A 16,006-nucleotide genomic window follows, 5' to 3' on the forward strand; every position below is an offset into this window, starting at 1 on the left:
TTATTCTCCAAGTATATATGCTGAATGCTGCATGCATGAAGCATTATGTCCATTTTTAATCGCTTTGTCTTGTTTGAACAAGTTGCAAAAAGCCTTGACTTGATATGGCAAGGTAGATATATAAGTATTTACTTTTAGAGTTTGATTAATGTTTTGTGCTCTAAATATATATGCTGAAATTAAGGGTGTCATGTGATCAGCAGTAGCGCAGACAAATGATTATATACTTTTTATTATGTTGGAAGATTATATTATACTATCTCTGCTTTTATTTATTTATTCATGAAAAATTTCAAGATTTTATTTATTTATTCATATTAAAGTTCAAGACGTTCTTCAATTTGGATAAACTTTTCAATCGATACTTATAAAATTAAAAAATAAATTAAGTAAAAAAATAATCAAACTTATTTCATGAGTTAAAATCATCTTATGTTTATCTATTTACATGTATACACTGTGTTCTTCTTCGTCCATTGCCGTAGAGTTGTATAATGAAATAGAAAAGAAATCCCTATTAGTCTCTAGGTTGCATTTGTATTATTACATGCATAGTCTAATTAATACTATAAAAAGTGTCATATACTAATGTTATTATTGAGTTTGTTTTCATTGACATATCATTTATGTAACAAAATTAAGCTGTTATTAAAGATATTCTAGGTTTATACTAATTAATTATATAATGTAGACAATATTCCTAATGCTTAATATTTTTTGCTAGTATATATAAATTTGCTTAGTGTGTGTGTATATATATATATATATTAATAGTGTAAGTAATGTTATTATTACAAGCAAGTCTCTTGGGCCTAAAACAAGTCTGAAAAATGTTGAAACCAAGAACTCAACCACTAATGGATAAGGATAGCAAATGGAAGAGAGGAATCAAGATTATGAGAAAATATATTGATATGATAGTATGAACAAAGCAGGCTTTAGGCTAATCGTTAGAAACGTATCTTATCACATGCTGGAGCAAAAGCTTTACTGCACTGAAAACAAGTCAATTTGACGTAGGGAATGGCATAAGCATTAATCAGACATATCCCAAAAATTAAAATGTTATGGCTATGATCTGTGTTTTGGATAACTTGGAACATTTGGGTACATGAAGTCTCAAACTGGAGGAAAATGCTACATACAACACTATGGTACATATTGGGTATTTAGCATCTCAAAAAGATAATCACTCGTCAAAGACAAGTTGCATCATGTGCAAGCATGCCTCCAATGATAAAATGACGTGTGGATGATATAAGCACCAGGATTTGGCAAGAGAATGAGAGAGTTCTCTTGCACATTAAGCTATGCTATTCGACTCATTTCATTTTGAAGTCATGACCTTTTCAAGCATATTAACCTTCTATTGGCTAGGTTCAAAATAAGTTACACACAATAGTTTATTACTACTTATAAATAATGGTTGAGAAATGTTAGTAATACACTCTTTTCAAAAATACTGTTTATGATTAATTAAAATTTATTAAAAATCATAAAAATTATGTAGGTCTTATGATGTAATACTCAAATTACCTACGAAATCAAAACCACTAGGAAGAATCAAAATTTATTTATGATCAATTATTGTAGGGAGAAAGTATGAAGAAAGGAAAACTGTTGAATAGTGAGAGAAAAAAAAAACTAGTAACATTTTAAACTACCTGATGGCACCATATATGCTGCATGGTTATTCATATAGCATAACAAATCACCATATATGAACCAAGCTTCAATATGAATGCTCTTTCCTTAAAACTAAGACTTCAGGTAAACATCATATATGTACTGGTGTACCAGAAGAGAAGGCATAAATAGCTTCCAAAGTTGTGCACCAAGCATAAATCATCCAAAACTCTACCAAGTTTCAAACTAGAAAAAGTTAAGACATTGTTCTGATGAACAAAAAAGACAAAGTTTCAAACTGCTCTTGAGCATGTTCGTCGGTTATGTCCTGCTTCACCACAGACTCCACATTGCTTAGGCTTCCTTCCTTGAGGGACAGGAACTTCATCCTACAAATTGAGAATAAAAAATTATAGTATCTATATATTGTATAACAGTATGCTGCCAAAAATGCCACATGTTAAGTTCTTTTTAAGCTAATTTTCGTCCAAAGATTTCACTCTCCTCTTTATGGCAAGTTTCAGATAAAATTCCTGATCATTTTATCAGATTTCCATGTGTTCCATTTAATTGTCATCTCCAATCATTCTTTATTAGTGACTTATCTTTTGCATATATTATTTCAACTACTTTTTGAAGTTTTTACTGTTCATGCATACTTTCTTTGTGTTATGTTATTTGATAAAATTTCATTCTAAACACAACAATATGATTGTAATATACTAGCAATTAGTAAAAAGTGAGGGGAGAAAAAGTAGGTCGTAGGTCGTGCTTTAAGTACCGATCTGTAAGTTGTAGGAATGTCACAGTTCACACAGTTCACACAGTTGTGTCCACGTTCATCACAGCGGCTGCATACTTGATTGAGCTCTTCTTTAGTTACCCTCCTTAAAGCCTAAAATCATAAATGCATATTAAAAATGTATTAGAGGGAAAAGAAAAAAGAGAAACAAATTGTCATAAAGACTTGTTTTAAATAATTGTATTAAGATAATCTAGTCAGAGTTAAGAATAACATACCCACTTTCGGAATGATGATGAAAAGCAAGTTAGCTGTCCAACTTGGCCACAATCTTCACAGCATTTATTAACCACACCATACTCAATACACAGCTTCTGATGGATTCTTGGACCATTCCCAAAATACAAACGCAATGGAAGTTCTTTCTGCAAAGGTAAGAACAGGAATGAAAACAAACTAAACAGGCTAGAATTGATAATAAGTATGGTCAGTTCGCAAGACACTACCAACATGAGAGTGGATATCCATGGCCATCATTTGAAGAACTTGTTCCTAAATAGATTTCTTGAAATAAGATTTACTAAATTACTACTTTTGCTGCATACAGTCTGATTCTAGTCCTTCTCATTTTCACCATCCTGCCATGTTACCTTCCCTTTTTGGAGTACCAGCTATGGTAGTCATCAGTCCACTAGATCTACTTTGAGTGGTTTTTTTTTTTATCTTGGTTCTAGACATGCTTACTGAACTAATCCAAGAAACAATAGCACAGTGCATGCTTTCTGCATATGAGATGGATGGTCTTAGTTGGAGAGTTGAGAAAAGAAATAAATCAAAGATTAGAGAATTGGAGAGAAGCCGTGGAAACACACGAATTTTGCCAAAGTAGAAGTAAGATAGAATACATTGAATGCAAGTTCATTGAATGCAAGTTCATCAAGAGATGCATGCATTTTATCTTAGGAAAAAATTGGATAACATAAAATACCACAGGTCACATTTTAAGCATCTTGGGTCCATCATACAAAATTGGGGAGATGGAGTGAAGTCAAGTGTCAACCACAGGATCCGGAAGGTGAATGAAATGGAGAAGTGTTGAGTGTGATTATAAGATAGAAAAGTACCACTCAAACTTAAAAGATAAATTTATCACTCAGCTTTAAGACCCACAATACTATATGGGATTAAGAGTTGGGCGGTAAAGAGCAAACAGAAGTAAGATTAATGTTGCTGAGATGCAATGCTATACTTAGTTAGATTGGAATGTTGGGTTAGCCCCCATTGTAGAAAAATTGGCAGTCTCATCTAGATGGTTTGGGCATGTGTGGAGAAGACTTGTAGTAGCACCAATAAGAAGGGTTGACCCGATGAAAGAATCCAATAATTAGAGGTAGAGCAAGATAGAAAAACTATAGGTCAAACCATTAAGAGAGATTTAGGGCCTTAGAGGTAAATGGTTTATCTGCTTAGTTACACATGAGAAAAATTTATGGTATTATATGATTCATATAGCTGACCCCATCAAGTGGGAAAATTTTCTTTTTTATGTTGTAAGATTTACTAAATTATGAGAAAATAATATTAGCTATAAGAAAACAAATAAAACAAATCAAAATAAACAAAACCTTAATACCAAAGCACCATCAAGAATCCCTTTCAAAAACATATTTGTTGGGAATTACTTGGTAGCCATGAACAAAATCCCATCCCAATAACATCCAAACAGTCTAAACTCTTCCACTTGAAAATCCTTGAATATTTCTTGAACCACTTACAGAAAATCCACTGCTACTTTTCTATCCTACATCTTCTAAAATGAATATCTGGCTGAGATAATTTAGGATGAAGAAAATATGTTAGATTGGATCCTTTATTAAAAGTACTCCTCCTAAGACTAATATGTAATATCTAATAATATCATGTACTCAGAAAAAGGATATAAATTTTCATCCATCTCTTCTACAAATAAAATGCAACTCCTACAGACTTCCCATTTGAGGCCACAGACAAAGAACGTCTAACACTAACAGATAAATTCCTTATTTTTGGAAAGTAATTACCATAAAAGAGAGGTATGTTAGTAGGAAATACAGGATTCTACTTATTCTGATGTTGGTGATGGAAAAGAACAAAAATAATAAATAGAAACAAATAATTTAAAACTTACTGGTTTTGAAACAATTTCTGATTCTGCTGTTGCTTTGTCAGAAACATCAAATGGTTCTGTTGAACTTAATTGATCCTCCATTTCCACATTAGTGTCACACTACAACCACAAATTGCACCATTTCAACTTTGCAGAAATGTAGAAACTTACTGCATGTACTATCTATCATCAAATATCAATGTCCAAGTCCTCTGAAATGGATCATCAAAGCATTATTCCACCAAAAACAAGTTGAGGAACTCGATAAATATTAAATACATTAAACAAATTGACAATTACGACTAGTAGTAGATATATTCACTTTTTAGTTTCCTAGAAGACCTTTAACAAGAAAACAAAACCATTCAAAGATGTAAATTTAATCAGCCTATTCGCAGAACAGCTGCATCTTTTTCTACAATGCATTCATTTTCTACCTTATTCTATACCTTCACAATATAAGTTATGGAGGATTCCATGACACAAACATTTGTTCACAGATTTTTCTTTTGGGCATCATTAACAACTGTTATGAGACGAAACATCTAATTGTTTGAGTGCACTAAGAGTGTGTATGACATGGTTAAGAGTAGCGTTTGTTCAGTTCAGTAACTACCAGTATCCCTTGTGTTGCTTTTTTTTTTCTGGTTTCTTGATGACTGAACTGGTAGCAAAAAAAACAAAATCTAAAATCATACTAAATTTATAATAAATTATATTCTTTGGTTCTAGAAGCAGCCTATAATGAAAATTAAGATTTAAGCTACTCCAGGATAAAATCGGTTTGTTTTAGGAATAATGAATTAGACAAGTGGTTAACTATGCAGAAGTGATTGATGGATTAGTAATGTTCTCATATAACTAAAAAATTCTTTAAGTAGATATTCCCTTGAGACACATACACAAAACACAAGTGTCTTTTTTTCTCCTTTTTCCAAACGAACATCAATGCAATCAAAAAAAGGAAAAAGATCTTGAACCATGATAGATTGCATTTAACATTTCATAATTTCAAGCCAAGAAGGTTGGAAAATAATTACAAAAATAGAGTAAATTACAAGAACATACACCACCCTTGCTAATTGTGTTACGTTGGTGCCTAGTGGTGCACAAAGAAAATGATTCAACAATAAAGAAGGAAGAACCAAAAATCCACATCGTTTAAAGAAATTTTGATTATGAGGTGAATCAATAAAGAAAAATAGATCCTCATCCTAACAAATGTATCCCTTGTGTCCAAATTTGTGTAACAAAGTAACCATAAATTCAGAGCTGTCTTTTTTAAACAACTCTAATACTTTTGCTGCACGTATCACCTACCCTAAAAACTCAAATCCAAGGATTTTGAAAATGGCTCAGAAAAGTCATTACTTAAACACAGAAATTAAGGAACTTCATAATTTTCTACAAGATGACGACAAAATAGCACTCACGTATATTTATCTATCTTTAAAGAATTCTCCTTCAAGCCCATTAATAGGCAATTGAACCATTAAAAAATAGATTATAATCATCTCATACACAGAACAAGAGCGTGTATTTCTTATAATGTATTCAGTTTTGGCCGCTGAGTATTCCTATGAAACAAGCAATAATTATAGTTTTGTGCATTTGGTTTTGGGTTAAACCGTTTTTTTCTTTTAGTGACTGATTTGTTATTGGTTAAACTTGTATCTTGTGTTACTGGTTTTTATTAATAGTATTAGATAAATGCATGCTATCATGCTTCCTGTGCAATAAGGTTTTTAAGCACCTCCTCTATCAGAAACTTTACTTCAAATGCAGATTTTTCATGAGGTTGAAACGCATGGTAAAATTTGTCATGTAATTCTTGTGGCTATTAATATCAATATGGCAAATAGTACCCAAAAAAGAAATCTTCAATACTAAAAAGTAAAATTCGAGCTTAGACATACTAGATTCTACTCTTTTATGCTTGTAGTTGCCTACTGAACTTAGTTGTGACAAGCATTGCATAAGAACCAAGAACCACTTAACCTAAAAGCTTACTTGTTTAAATTTAAATGTATGAATTTTTAACACTATCTAGAGTAGCTTTACCCAATGAACATACGTTTACAAGAAATCCATCACGAAATCAGACATACACTGAGGTGTTTATCACAGTTTTAAAAAAGGTTTTCATAACTCTAGCAAAAAGACACAGTAGGATTTCACATGGATGACCTAACCCAACAGAGAAACCATCAATAAACTGAAAATTTTATCATAAGATTCAGGATAAAAAGAATCATACTGAGTCCATATCACTTTTCCATTAAGTTCTGGCAGCATACAGAATAACAATAAAACAAAAAATGTAACTAAAAAAAAAAACTTTATATTTAGACAGGGATTGAACACCCTCAACGAGACCCAACCCCACAAAACCAATCATAAAAATGTCAATAACAATACAAAGAAAATGACAATTTAGATGTAGACAGTCCAACCAGACAGATCATCAAACAGGGATAAAATCATGATTGCTAGTTAGTACATGGCAAGATAAAACCTCAACTCCATTCCTCAGCAAGAAACACTGACATTGGAAAACAAAACAGCAACAACCTTAACCTGTGTTACAGATTAAGAGCAAGAACACAAGCCTCCCAAAAGCCAACTAATGAGAGAGTTTGGCAAACATATCAAATGATCAGCATAATTGATGGATGGATTTGAGCAATGATTTCACACAGACTGAAAATTCCATCCCACACAAAACTGATTTCTGGTATAAAACATAAAAGTGAATCCACAAAATCCATTTTTTCACAAAGCTTCAGCAGATGAAAGAGGAAAAACAATGATAAAGAAATTTAGTGATAACAAAAGACTTATTCAACAAAGCTTACATTGGTTTGAGTATGAATTGAAGCAATTGACAGGGAAATTAGACTTGGGTTTGAAACCCTTCTATATTGCAGCCTCAAACAGCTGAATACACAGCACAAGGCTGTGAAAGACAACAACTTTAACCCTGCAATGGTCCAAACAAGGTAAAAACACAAATGGGGTAAATGAGTAACGCTTGTTTACTCCACGTGTCAGACATGGCTGAATAAAGGAATACACACAACGTGTTCAAGTTAAGAAGCATTGCACAAATCGTAAAGGGGTTTTCGTTTGTGTTGTTTTGCGCGTGAATTTGAAATTGGAGGGAGTGGGTTCTTGTTTTTGTTCAGTGTCTCTGGGTGCCTAAGGGGGCAACAAACGACCAAGTTTTGGAGAGAACCGTTACTGGTTTAAATGTTTGGTTTGTTTTAGGTTGCCAGTGAAACGACATGTCGTTTTATGCCTTACTATATTTTGTGAACCATAATCCAACGTTGCTTGGCTCAATCAAAGTGAATTAATTAGTTGACTTTGAATAACCAGTCTTACCTATTTACTACATCTCTTTCCGTTTTCAGGGCATTGATGAGTATACTTAGTTTTATTATTTATATTGATTCCATTCTTCTTTTATTTTGTTGAATTAAAAGATAATAATTTAGAAAATCAACGTTATGTTGTGATAATTTGAAAACGTATCAAATTGACTATATGTCTCTTTACGGGTGTTTAAGTAAAAGTATACATGAATTTAATGTGATAAAAGTTGAATAATCAACTATATATTTATGTTATTGTATGTTATTATATTTTAAAAATAAATTAAATTTATTATCAAATTTATATTAAATTAATATGTGTCAATTGTTTTAGTATTTTCTTAAAATGAAATAATATTTTAAGCGTTACCTTTATAAAAATTAGTATTATGATATAATTTGGTCAAGTAAGTTACGGAAAGAGTAAATGATATGACTTTATCTATATTATATTTTATTGGAAAAATAATAAAAATTTTATAGGTATTTCTAAAAGTGATATGTTTAACTTCCTATATAAAAATATGCATGTATTTGACAAGAAATTATCTAAATCAATTAAAAAAGGGAAAGAGTAAATTTTTATTTTGGAAACTTGACAAAATCAATTGATATACTATACAACTTTATCAAATTCTATTCGAATAAAATGAATTTCAAATTTTTACAATTCATTATTTAAAATGACTTTGTTTTTAATTTCAAGTATAAGCATGATTGATTTAGTGTCCCTTTCTTACCTGTAATTGATATTTTTATTTATTTATTTTTTGTCTTATTGTTATATAGGTTAACAAATATCCAAACCATATGTATATATTTAATAAGTATCTACAATATATATATATATATATAATATGCAGGGTAATTAAAAGACCAAATTAAAAAAACTCCCCAATTTTTAAGGATCAATACAAAATTTTAATCCATCAAACAAGTGACAAAAGTTATGCATGCATATACAACACAATTAGTACAAGTATCTTCAACAAAATACAATTTTAGGAAATCAATATTCCAACTCTCTAGCTAAAAAATCTATAAAAAAAATAATTGTTGAAAAAAAAAACAAAGATAAAATATTCAAAAATAAGAAATATTAAATAAACACTGATATTTTGTTGAATATTAAATAAGATATTAAAATAACAGCTAGAATAAAATAGTGTCATCTTAAGAAAAGTCAATTATATAAATCATACATCATAATAAAGCTCAGTTAAAAATCTACTTCTCCAAAAAAATTATTTTTTATAAAATTCTGTTTAATAATTTATTTTAAGATTCTTTTTGGTCTTTTTCTAATTTTTTCATAAATTTAAAAATTATATAATTAATTATTCTCATCAGTAACTGTAGTGATTTTCTTTTCAATATTCAAACCATCTTAATCAATTTTCTATCATTTTTCTTTAATAAGCATTATTTCAATTCTTTCTCGTATACAATAAGTTATTACCTAATGTTTTTTCATTTAATCACATATTTATTTTAAGATTCTCATTTATTACTTTCATTCCTTTTTAATTTTTTAAAAATCTAACATTCATTATCATAAAATAAGATCATAATATTAATAAAAATATTAAATGGTTATATTTTAATTAAAAATTTTGAAATATTTTATTAAATAAGATCTTAATAAACTAAATATTATATTTTCATCTTTTTTTCTTTTAATTTTACGACACTTGTTATAAAATTCAACATGTATTATAAAATGTGTTTAGTTCAACTTAATTTCAAGAAAACCACATATTTTGGTTAACTTTCTTAAGAGATCTTAAAAAAAGGTTTAATATTAATACATTATTAGTGTAAAAGAATTATATTGACAATTACTTAGAAATCATTCTAAAATTGACTTTTAAATTAATTATTATAAAAGTAAATAATTTTTAATCATGTGATGATTCATGAACAGATAATAATATTAAAAAAAAAGTATTACACTATTAAGTGTTTTTCAATTAAATACTTAGAAAGCTAAATTATAAATTTAGTTCCTATATTTAACTATTTTTTTAATTTAATCTTTACAGGAGAAAAAAAAGTTATAGTTTAATCCCTACATAAATAAATACTTTCTTTATTAGTCATTATCATATAAAACATGTTAACGACGTTAAATAAGAAAGACTAAAACATCAACAAAAAAAAAAATTATAAGGATTAAAAAATAAATGTTAACTATAGAAACTAATTTATAAATAAATTTTAACTATAAAATAAAATGTGTATTATAATAAATAAATAAAAAATTATAGACTTGTTTAAAAAGTTAAACGAGGTATTAAATAAAAAAATTTATAAAATTTGAAGAGACTAAAAATTTATATTTTCAAGCAAACTTATATTTAATATAGTTTTAACATCTCAAAAATAGTAAAAAAAATTCTTATAAAGAAAATAAGTCATTTTCAACTATTTTATAAAAATTGATAAATAATAAAAATTATAAAAAATTTAACATTAATACTTTATTTATTTATTTGAATGTAAGATAAAGATAAAAATATAAAATAAAAAAATATTAATTTTAACTGTTAAGAATAAATTTAAGCAATTAATTATTATAAAATTTGATTGAAATGAAATTTTTTATTTACACTTTTATAACTTTAATATAATGTATGCATTATTTTTAAAAAAATAAACTTAGTTTTAAATATTTAAACTCAACATGAAGAACTCAGGTTAACACAATTTTATCAAATAAAGTAATTTTTTATTAATCAATAATCAAACATGTATTAAGTATAAGATTAACAAAACTCAATCTTAAGAACTTGAAATAATAATTATTTTATTTTATATGTTTATCTTTTATTATACATTAAAAAAATGAATAGCGTATCAATATCAATATTTTTATTATAATTTTTATAATATATCAATTTTATAAAATATTTTAAAAAGTCTTTTTTCTTACACAAAAATTGCTTTCTTTAAGGTACAAAACTACACTAAATATAAGTTTGATTAAAGATATAACTTTTAGTTTTTTTAAAATTTTGAAAATATAACACTTATTTACAAATTAGTCCAATTACATTTTAGTTCTTATACAAATATTTTTTTTTTATGTTTAGATAATTTTCATCTAATATCGTTAACATATTTTCAACAAGAAGCAAACCAAACATGTGTTACACCTTTTATCAAAATAAATCGTAGGCTCCCACAGACCAAATTAGCATATTTTCGACATAGGAAGGAAAAATACCAATTCAACCAACTCCACATGACATCTCATGAGTAAAACAAGTCCGCAAAAAGAAAACAAAAAAAAAATTGTAAAACTTTTAACTAATGAAACCAAACTACTTCACAATTGTCATAAACATAATTAGATCTCAAATAGTAATCAATAAAAAATTAAAAGTTTAACAAATTTAATTCTCAAAGTAAGCTAACCCTACTCAACATTGGTTAATCACAATGAAAGGAGATTATGACTCTAGGCAACTTCATATACAATGTTAAGGGATTCAAATCCTGCAGTTGGTACTCTTGAAAAGATTTTACCTAACACTACCCCTAACCTGAGGACTAATCTCAATTCTATACCTATGGAGACACCTGATCAAAGAACAAAAACAGAGAAATTGTGGGGTTAATCTAAGTTGGCTTATAGTCTATAGCTTACTATGCCAACTCTAGATTCCAAGCATCCATCATCTTTCCACTAAATTCCTAAAGCAAAGTTCTTGAGATGGGTTTGGGGTTTAACTTATTAGAACAAACAAATGGAAATACAGGTCATGACACAGATAATATTGTCATGTTCTCTATCATTTACACCAATAGAAGCTTTGACTTAAATGGGCTAATTTTAAACATGCTTGAAGCTACACAGGGATGCCTTTTACATATTTCCAGGCACCATACATTTTTCTATGTGGCTAGAAAGAAATCAATTTTCTGAACCTTTAGGAACAAAACAAAAAAAAAATTATACTAATGTTAATATCATTGCATCCCAATATCATCTTTTTAACCTTGTTCCCCGGCAGCATTAGTCAACCCAAGCTCCTTGCGTTGCTGTTCATCCGGTTGCAAGCTATCTGGAATAGCACCAAATATTCTTCTTGATATTTCAAATCCAGAAGCTACATGATGTATATATGCTGATGCATCCTCTACTGTCTGGTGCAAATTCATCGAGGTAGCCATAAAGTTTGAAGAACTTCTAGACAATTTTCTTTCTAATGGCTTGTCCAGGTCAGCAGCCTTAAGGAACCGTTCTGTGGCAGCCTCCCAAGAAAGGCCATATCTCTGAGCATCGGTAGGCTGGGCAGGCTCTTCAGCCAGTGCCTTTAGAACGAGTTTAACAAATCCAGCACTGTCATCGTAGGTCCAACAATTTGGGAACTGTTTGAAAAATTCATTTGAGGGATGGTTCGCGCACACAACGATTTTGCCCATTGCTAAAGCTTCTGCTGTTGTTGTGCAAACCACATCTGTTGTGCTCGGATTAAGAAACAGTTTGTAACTGGAATGCAGTAAATAAAGTGTTAAGCATAAACATACACAAGTTCCCACCAGTACATAGTCAAATGGGAACTTTATTTCAGCTAGGGTAATTAAAAAAACTCTACAAAATATTTAAATCTTATGGTGTCAATATTTGATCCATTAACTTTCAATTGAATATTACAAATGCTGATTCCCACTTTCTTTTTTTTTCCATTCCAAACTATGCATCACTGACAAATTTTATTACCAATAAACAAAATATCAGCATATCTAACTGAAATGAAATCCAAACATAATGTGAGCAAATCAGTAGGAGACTTACTCATGAAAGAGAGCATCAGCATGATCACGAGCTGGGTGAACTCTAACTGCCAGTTCCAACTTTTTTGCAGCTTTCTGAACTTCATCTGAGTCCTCTCCACTGCCAAATAAATCAACCTCAAGCCCAGCTAATTCCTTTTGATGATTTCTAAGAAGTTGCAGCAATTCTTTATAGCCTTTACTCCATATCATCTTCCCAATAAAGTAGGCACTTTTGGTAAAGGCCTGGTCTCCCGTCTGTTGTTGCTCCCTCTTTTTCTTGCCAATCTCAAGGAATTTTGGATTAACTCCATGAACATTACAAACGATGGACCCACTGTAATCCTGGGTGGCAGCAGATAGTCTAATTACCTGCAAATATACAGCTAATCAATTCCATGAGAGCAGGCATCCAATGATTGCAAGCTTATGATAACTGTTAATATTATTTTCACAGCTAATCATAAGAATGATGTCTTATTCTCATTTCTTGCTAGGATGATATTCACTAGGCAACGTGAGCATGTAAAGCTGCCACACAGAGGACAGCTTCATGTTATCTTAGATTTTCATCCACACAAATGAATACACTAAGAAACATCACCAAGGCATTTTATTTACCAAACCAGAGCACACATATATATTGAGAGGTGAAATTTGTAAAATGAGATCATTTCAAAGTTCAAACTTCAGCTATTGATGAAGTAAAAGCCAGTATGCCAAATTGCCAATGTAAACATTGGATACATAATGCATTATTTTCTATGATGATATAATAACTTGCCTTGTGACAATATATACCAACCACCCAGTTGTTTAAATATTTCAGCAAAAATGCTTGCATGGTTCCATTCCTCTCTCTCTTCACATATTCCAAATAATTTGTGTGAATTATTCCTATAACTAGCCTGAATTTAGTCTTCCATCTTTTACCATGGTGATACCATGTCAAGTGCTCAGGCTCCTCTAGAACAGCAATATCTGCCTCTTCATCAGGGATAATTTCTGAAATATCTCCAACAGCAAGAATGCTCCCTTTATCTCTAGCAAACTGCATTATATGTATATAAATAATAAGCACCACTTAAATAACAATAAGGTTTGCATTAAAAAATAAACAGCGAATTCTTAAACATAAAAGCTGATTGAAGCTCAAATCTATGACCAAATAGCTTATGTAAAAACATATTATTACAAAATTAATGATGGAAGATTGCAAGCTCTCATTGAAAACCTCATTGTCAGACCATTTTACAAAAATAATATTTTTTTTCATGATGACCACATATACCATGATCTTTATTACATAACAGTGAGCTGAGAAAATGAAAGGAAACATAAGAAAGAGTCACAGATAGAATTTGAGACTCAGATCTGTTCAGCAATGAGAGATTTACATAGAGAAAACTATAAACAGGACACCAACTGCATCTAACTGATGGCAGTCAGCCAGTTGCAGCTACTACTACTGAAAAATCTGTTGTAAGTTGTAACAGACTGTAACAAGGTACAGCTAACAATAGATAACAACATATCCCACAATTCCAACAGCTAAAAGAACATTTAACAGTAACAGTGCACAGACTATATACTCTTATAGTTTTTTTCACTTGCACACTTGCATATTTCTGTGTTGGGTAAGCTTCCAATTTTTCCTGTTAATGGAAAACGCAAAAACATGAGAGAAATCATCACCTTTGCAGGATAAAACTGTATGCTGAAACCAGATGTAAATCCAACTCTATCCTCAACCCATTGGCGGATATACTTCTCATGCTCGGAGGGTGAAGAAAATGTAATATTGTTGGGATACAGTAGTCCTTGATCTTTCAAAGATAACCAAGGAATCACCAAGGTGACATCTCTTTCCCCATTTTTCGAGAGATATGCAGCACGAAACAGCGGATTCACGGCTGTTCCTGTCAACCATGGAAGGCTAGCAGTAGTAAAAATTGCAATATGCTCTTTCTTATCCATTTGTTTCTAGGGCTCAAATGGGAATCTCATCAACATAAGTCAGAACTCCATTGCAGAGCAAAAACACTAGCAAAATACAGCTTTAGAGATGACTAAATGATCACTTTAACTGCAATAAAGAATAAACATTAGCCAATATATATGCATAATGTCACAGATAAGAAAGAAGAATAAATTAAATATCAATTTTTCTATTGTGTGCTAAAGGATATCCAATAAGAAATTAATAAAAAGTAAGTTTTCGTTGAAAAATTATGTGATTTTCAATAAAAACTTATAATATATAGGTTCTTACTGAAACTAACAAATAACAAAACACATTACTACATATTATAAATTTAATGATCTTGCTAACCAGTGCCCAGGCACTGGTTTAGGAATTGAAAGTGGAAAGTTTTATTGGAAATTGTGTTGAATTGAGTTGGAAATCATGAAGAGAGATGTATTTATCATATTTTCTGGCTAATTTTTCACTTTTAGTTCTTTAACCAGTGCCCTAAGGTTTAGCTTTTTCCTAAATCTAAAAGCAATTGGAAACACCTCTAAAAGTATATGTCAGGCACATTAGCACCATGCATTGTAGACAAAACTGTTAGAAAAAAAGTGATAATATCGAAGAAAATGTATCCCTGCCTCGTTTCACAGACAAACGCATATTTAGAAATAGTGCTAAAAACGGGAATAATTTTTTCTTTAAAATGCTGCCTGGACTATCCAGCTTCTCCATAGTCAGCATTGATTATATGTTCCATAATCATCATTGATCATCATGCATTAAATATATATATCTAAAAAAGGTATCAAAAGGGGAACAAGTCCCATCCCAATTCACAATTTTTCCTTCAAAAAACAAGTAGAATCCCTCGGTAACATTCCACTTCGTTAATCACAAAACAAAATAGAGGAAACATATCACCCAGGAAGCTAACAAGAAAAACTATGATCCATCCCATTCATCAGAAATGAACATCTAGCTTATGATTATCTTAAGGACTAATTGGTGATTACTTAATTGGGAAGCCACAACAAAAGCAGAATTCAGAAATCAGCAGAACCAGCTAAGTTTCCAAAACCAAAACCTACCCAATTCAATTCCACACACCCTTTAGCTTCCTTGCTGTTTTTCCAATCTTAAACACTCCAAAATTCAAACTTTAAACATAGAAGTTACAAAATAAATAAATAAATAAATAAATTGATAAAAGGGAGAAATTGTGGATAAAGAATGCACCTTGAAGCGATCAAGTAAAAGGGTAGGAGCAAACAATGGCAAGGAAGGGATCTTAGAGAGAGAATAGTTCGTGGAAAATGAACGGTTTAAAGAGAGAAAACGAAGGGAATTAATAAGGAGAGAGAATATGC

General features: G+C 30.2%; 1 protein-coding gene across 2 annotated transcripts; it reads right to left on the reverse strand.

Annotated features, from left to right (window-relative positions):
• Positions 1 to 11,231: 11,231 nt before the first annotated feature.
• Positions 11,232 to 16,006, reverse strand: LOC113862625 (digalactosyldiacylglycerol synthase 2, chloroplastic). Of its 2 annotated transcripts, none has more exons than XM_027495711.1 (5): positions 15,876 to 15,986; positions 14,363 to 14,753; positions 13,452 to 13,718; positions 12,690 to 13,039; positions 11,232 to 12,383 (listed from the first exon to the last, which is right to left on the reverse strand). In XM_027495711.1, the coding sequence occupies exons 2-5, from the start codon at positions 14,642 to 14,644 to the stop codon at positions 11,885 to 11,887; spliced, it is 1,398 nt and encodes a 465-aa protein (XP_027351512.1). In that variant the 5' UTR covers positions 14,645 to 14,753; positions 15,876 to 15,986; the 3' UTR covers positions 11,232 to 11,884. The 2 variants fall into 2 exon arrangements, with proteins under 2 accessions (XP_027351512.1, XP_027351511.1); XM_027495710.1 differs by having other exon boundaries at positions 11,429 to 12,383; positions 14,363 to 14,745; positions 15,876 to 16,006.

Source organism: Abrus precatorius, unplaced genomic scaffold (genome assembly GCF_003935025.1).
Source record: "Abrus precatorius isolate BTA unplaced genomic scaffold, Abrus_2018 Scaffold3, whole genome shotgun sequence".
NCBI classification, from domain to species: Eukaryota; Viridiplantae; Streptophyta; class Magnoliopsida; order Fabales; family Fabaceae; genus Abrus; species Abrus precatorius.

Excerpts from the sequence above, each read along its gene's own strand:
- LOC113862625 (XM_027495711.1), bottom strand. The coding sequence starts at position 14,644 with ATGGATAAGAAAGAGCATATTGCAATTTTTACTACTGCTAGCCTTCCA. Across the intron at positions 13,719-14,362 it reads TACAGTTTTATCCTGCAAAG|TTTGCTAGAGATAAAGGGAG; the intron begins GTGATGATTTCT and ends CATATAATGCAG. Across the intron at positions 13,040-13,451 it reads TTGGTATATATTGTCACAAG|GTAATTAGACTATCTGCTGC; the intron begins GCAAGTTATTAT and ends GTATATTTGCAG.